The sequence below is a fragment of the Poecilia formosa genome, unplaced genomic scaffold (genome assembly GCF_000485575.1).
Source record: "Poecilia formosa unplaced genomic scaffold, Poecilia_formosa-5.1.2 Scaffold45, whole genome shotgun sequence".
Classification (NCBI taxonomy): domain Eukaryota; kingdom Metazoa; phylum Chordata; class Actinopteri; order Cyprinodontiformes; family Poeciliidae; genus Poecilia; species Poecilia formosa.
Window position 1 is genome coordinate 120,805 of NW_006799984.1, and position 6,446 is coordinate 127,250.

General features: G+C 36.0%; 1 protein-coding gene across 1 annotated transcript; it reads right to left on the reverse strand.

The window, feature by feature from the left end:
• Positions 1-5,392: 5,392 nt before the first annotated feature.
• LOC107836218 (tripartite motif-containing protein 16-like) lies at positions 5,393-6,417 on the reverse strand. Its single transcript, XM_016671453.1, has one exon. The coding sequence runs from the start codon at positions 6,415-6,417 to the stop codon at positions 5,797-5,799; it is 621 nt and encodes a 206-aa protein (XP_016526939.1). The 3' UTR covers positions 5,393-5,796.
• Between the last annotated feature and the right edge of the window lie 29 nt (positions 6,418-6,446).

Consider the following 6,446-nt stretch of genomic DNA (forward strand, 5'->3'; position numbering starts at 1 on the left):
CTCAGCCTCTCAGGCCTTCCTTTTGCAGCTGACATTGTGTCCACCAATGGAGAGATCACCTCATCACCATGATGAGAGCAAATGTCCTTTGCCTGTTGTTCCATTTCTCCTCTCAGCTCCAGTGAGTGTCTAAGTCTGATTTCATGAAAACAGAATATACTTTGAGTTTTGACCAACAAATTACATGTCAGTGCAGAGAGGCTGCAGCCAATCAGCTTTCACCTTCTGTAGGATTATGGTTCCACCCAGGTTCAAGGTTCGGATCTGAAGGTGAGAAAACAAGGAGACCAGTGGTGAGAGAGAGGAGCTGCTATGTTTAAATGCAGAGATCTGTTTCACTGAAGTTTAGTAGAATAGTCCTGGATTCACCAAACCTCAACAGCAGAACTTAATTATTCAAACAACAAGCCTGTCTGAACAAGAACAGTTAAGTTAGGGTAAAACAATCCTGCCAAGATTCCATCTTTAAAACACCATGAGGTTTGATCACAGATGCCGACACTGAAAAACCGTCTGCTTCTGACCGTATTCTAGATGAAAAACTAAGAATAACTGGAATGAAGACCCACAAAACATTTATTGTCAATAATAATAATCTAAATGAACCAATAAACTAAATTTGTGGAATATTTTAAATAACACCCTGTTAATACGGCTCCATTATGGTTGCTGTCAGGTTGGATGGTAATATATACTATCTCATCATCACTGCTGGATCGTTTGCATTTACGTCAGTATGAACTTGGCTAACATCTGACTCTTCATGCTTTGGGCTCTTTATGATGCTGTTCTGGCATTTCCATCTAAAGTAACTTCAACTCCACTGGAAAGTCTCTCTGCAGAGTTTAGGTGTGTTAAAAAGGATTTTATAACCATCTTTGCAGAAGTGGATTTCTGACACTGATGGACGAGAAGGCATGGCTACAGTCTCAACTCTAATTCATGTGAAAGGTGCTCTGTCAGGTTGAATCAGGACTCTGTGCAAACCAGTCAAGTTTCTCAGCTGTGTCTTCTGAAAGTTTTTAACACACCCAGTCAGTTCTTGGAAAAGCTTCTCCATAGAACTGAACTGATCGAATTTGAAGTTTTGTTGGACCAAAGTCTTTAGCAATAATCCTTTGTGCTTTATATGACTTCTGGTTTTGATGTTGTTTAGTAACCAACATGCAGCCTGGCATTTTACATTGTACTATTTGTTAATTATTTGCCACCAAGCAGCAGCAGGTTGTTGTAATTCCCAGAATAAGAGCCCGCTTCTGCCTAACTGAATTTTTATTGCATCATAATAAAACATTTACTGAATGCGACTGAAACGAAGTTTAGACTTGCTAAAACCTTCAGTACTGTCTGGGTGTGACACTAATGTAGTTTATTTAACATTCACTTCCTGAGTTCACAAAATAACATCCATGTTAAATAAACTACAAGGGACTTTTATCTCTAGATACTTTAACATTGTTTATTGTTTTTATAACTACCAGGTTTAGACAAAATTAGGCAGAAAAGAAAAAAAAATCTTGTCTCCATCCATCTGTACAAGATAATTTACTCTTAGAAAAATCCATAACATCACTTATGTGACTTTTCAACAGTTTTAAACACTTCTAACAATATAAAATCATATACTTTCATGATTTAAAGCAATTTGAACTGCTGTATTACTGAAATGTGCTATACAAATAAATTGATTTTAATATAAAAGACAGCTATGAAGTTTATTTTCTGAACCTTGAACAGTTTCATAAAAAACATTAATGTTTGATCCAATCAAGAAGCTTTTATGGTCTGAAATGATCTGAATAAAATTGAGCAACTGATCGGAGATTCCTTGACCTTTGTCTGCATCCCATAACTTTAAACTGATCCAGATGCCAAGATGTAACTAAATATGTTTAATGAAGAAAATAAAATATGGATTCAAAGTTTAAATGAAGTTTCTTCTCTTAAAAAACAACCAAAGACATGAAATCAGCTCAAGTCCACGATGATATGAAATCTGTTCTCATGCATGTCAGGACTCAACAAAATGAGTTCAAACATGAAAGGATCAAAGAACTGCTTTCATTTGTCATTTTATTAAATTTAATCAAATCTGCTGCAGAAACTGTCAGCAGGTTAAATTCCCATGAAACTGAGATTTATTGTCCAGGTTCACTGATTGTTTTTAGTTAAACCTCACATAAAATGAGGATGTTCAGAGTTTGTAGAGCTAGAAAACAACATGGTGGAGGTCAGGGGTGTTCACAGTCGGTCCTCGCCATCCTGCATGTTTTAGTTTTAGTTTTCTCCCTGGTGGTAGTAACAACCTTTTCAGCATGTTACTATGTCAATGTTCATAGGCCTCTAATGAGCCATCATTTGATCCAGGTGCGTTAAACCAGGGAGAGAACTAAAACATGCAGGATGCCAGATCCTCCAGGACCCACTTTGGGGACCACTGAGGTTTTGAGTTAGTTTTGGCTTGCAGTTTGGACCAATTCAAACTGTCAGCCACTAGGTGGTGCTGTGCTCCTCCTACTCCCAACCTCTTTATGGTCACTGATCATGTTCATCTTGAACCTGACAGGAACTTTAATGTTGTCAAAAGTCATGTTAAGGGTCATTGTTTGGACTCAGCCATTTTGGGGAACATCTAAAATGGTTCATCTAGACCAGAGATCTGGAACCTGTGGCTCTTAATAACTTTAGTAAAAGATGACAAAGAACTGAACATTGTTTTAAAATATAACAGTAATAAATAAATCTACAGGTTATGTCTACAGGTTATGTTGCAAGAAATGCACACAAAAAAGATTTAGTATCTGTCTTGGTGGACAGATACTAAACTATAACTTAATCAACAAGTGAATACTAAAATGAGGCATTGACACACACACAAATAAATTGAAGATATTTTTTGTCGAATGAAAAAAAATATCACCTGTATTCACAGTTAAACACATTTAGAAACAACAGATAGAAAGAATGAAATTAAACAAGAGATCTGACAGCAAATATCTCAAAAACTGAGAATCTTGTTATTTAAGTTTATAAAACTCAGCAGAGCCTCTAGGTTCATGCAGTCGTATCCCAGCATGTAGCGGCTCAGTGAATCTGGTCTGGACTCTGTGGATCAGAGTCATGGATTCAGAGACGCTGTAGAAGGACAGAATACCTGCTCTGTGGTCCAGGTACACTCCGANCAATAATCCTTTGTGCTTTATATGACTTCTGGTTTTGATGTTGTTTAGTAACCAACATGCAGCCTGGCATTTTACATTGTACTATTTGTTAATTATTTGCCACCAAGCAGCAGCAGGTTGTTGTAATTCCCAGAATAAGAGCCCACTTCTACCTAACTGAGCTTTTATTGCATCATAACCAAACCTTTACTGAATGCGACTGAAATGGAGTTTAGACTTGCTAAAACCTTCAGTGACTGTCTGGGTGTGACACTATCTATTGTAGTTTATTTAACATTCACTTCCTGAGTTCACAAAATAGCATCCATGTTAAATAAACTACAAGGGACTTTTATCTCTAGATACTTTAACATTGTTTATTGTTTTTATAACTACCAGGTTTAGACAAAATTAGGCAGAAAAGAAGAAAATCTTGTCTCCATCCATCTGTAGAAGATAATTTACTATTAGAAAAATCCGTAACATCACTTATGTGGCTTTTCAACAGTTAAACATTTCTAACAATATAAAACAGAACATATACTTTCATGATTTAAAGCACTTTAAACTGCTGTGTTACTGAAATGTGCTATACAAATAAATTGATTTTAGTATAAAACACAGCTATAAAGTTTATTTTCTGAACCTTGAACAGTTTCATAAAAACCATTAATGTTTGATCCAATCAAGAAGCTTTTATGGTCTGAAATGATCTGAATAAAATTGAGCAACTGAGATTCCTTGACCTTTATCTGCATCCAAAAAATTAAAACTGATACAGATGCTAAGATGTAATTAAATATGTTTAATGGAGAAAATAAAATCTGGATTCAAACTTTACAATAAAGTTTCTTCTCTTAAAAAACAACCAGACATGAAATCAGCTCAAGTCCATGATGATATGAAATCTGTTCTCATGCATGTCAGGACTCAACAAAATGAGTTCAAACATGAAAGGATCAAAGAACTGCTTTCATTTGTCATTTTACTAAATTTAATCAAATCTGCTGCAGAAACTGTCAGCAGGTTAAATTCCCATGAAACCGAGATTTATTGTCCAGGTTCACTGATTGTTTTTAGTTAAACCTCACATAAAATGAGGATGTTCAGAGTTTGTAGAGCTAGAAAACAACATGGTGGAGGTCAGGGGTGTTCACAGTCGGTCCTCGCCATCCTGCATGTTTTAGTTTTAGTTTTCTCCCTGGTGGTAGTAACAACCTTTTCAGCATGTTACTATGTCAATGTTCATAGGCCTCTAATGAGCCATCATTTGATCCAGGTGCGTTAAACCAGGGAGAGAACTAAAACATGCAGGATGCCAGATCCTCCAGGACCCACTTTGGGGACCACTGAGGTTTTGAGTTAGTTTTGGCTTGCAGTTTGGACCAATTCAAACTGTCAGCCACTAGGTGGTGCTGTGCTCCTCCTACTCATGTTCATGTTCATCTCGAACCTGACAGGAACTTTAATGTTGTCAAAAGTCATGTTAAGGTCACTGTTTGGACTCAGCCATTTTGGGGAGCATCCAAAATGGTTCATCTAGACCAGAGATCTGCAACCTGTGGCTCTTAATAACTTTAGCCAAACATGACAAAGAACTGAACATTGTTTTAAAATATAACAGTAATAAATAAATGCTAGTTTTAGCAGTTTTTCACAAAAGTATTAAGAATATTTTGTATGATATTTTTTCTCTAAAGCATTTTTATGTAATTTATAATGGAGTGGACATTATGAAAAAATTAAGTGTTAACTTTGACATCACAAAAACAAAAAGGTACTTTGCTTCATTCATAAATTCAACATAAGCAGGTTTTAATCTTGGTTTTTACAGCATAAATTATTTATTGCTCTAAAGGTGTAAAGGAGTAAATTTAATAAATTTTCAAATTAACATAAATCAGCCTTTGGCAGATTTGTGAATGAAGAGTTAAAAGATCATAGGTAAATTTTAGTGAACATTAAAAGATTTGATTATAAAATATTGTTTTAGACAAAACAATGGTTTATATGAACATGTTTCTTTCTGTTTAGACTAGACTTGGAATAAAATGGTTTGTGAATATCTGTCCTTGAAAGTTGTTCTTATGATGAAAGGTTTTCCAACTGAAAGACTTACAGTAGGAATTAAAGTTTTTCTTAAATTATGAACCTAAAACACTAAACAGCATTTGGTGTGGAAAAAAGTCTAAAAAACCCAAAACTGAAGTCTAGACAAAAATCACAAGTTATTCAGTTTGTATTTAGTTTATTTATTGGATTCAAACAGACAGACTGTGTGGAATTGAACATGAACAATCTTCATAAATGTCTTAATACACATCTGATATTTCTGTCTACAGGTTATGTTGCAAAAAATGCACACAAAAAATATTTAAAGTCACAGAATTATCTTGGTGGACAGATACTAAACTATAACTTAATGAACAAGTGAATACTAAAATGAGGCATTAACACACACATAAACTGAAGTTTAAAAAAAACACAAGTCAAAGGAAATAAAAACTAAAGACTAAAATAAAAACAAAATTATCACCTATATTCATAGTCAAACACATTTACAAACAACAGATAGAATGAAATTAAACATGAGTGAAGAGACCTGACAGCAAATAACTCAAAATCTAAGAGAATCTTATTTAAGTTTACAGAACTCTGCAGAACCTCCAGTATTACAAACCCAAACTCCAGCGTGAAGCGGCTCAGTGAATCTGGTCTGGACTCTGTGGCTCAGAGTCATGGATTCAGAGACGCTGTAGAAGGACAGAAGACCTGCTCTGTGGTCCAGGTACACTCCGACTCTGGAGGAACGAGGAGCTGAGATGGAGGTCCAGATGTTGTTGTGAAGAAAATTAGATTCGTAACGATATATGTCTTTGTAATGATTTACTGCCCAGGATTTGTCATTATATCCAAATCTACATTCATTCCCATCTCCTGCTCTGCTGATATTCTTGTATGTGACCGCTATATAAACCCGTTTCCCGCTCCACTCCACCTCCCAGTAACACCGTCCAGTCAGACTCTCTCTGCTCAGAACCTGACACCAATCAGTGAATCTGTCTGGATGATTTGGATAAATCTGATGTTGATCCATCCTCGTCACCTTCCTGTTTCCCTCTGACAGAACCAGCATTGTGTGAGCCGTGTTTGGATCCAGTGTGATTTTACATGAATATTTTAAGAATCCAGGTCGTGTTGCTGGTTCTGGTCCTGGTTCTGGTTCTGATGGTGAAACATCCACCCCGGTGCCCATCAGTGAGATGTTTGTCCCTGAGTCTCTCA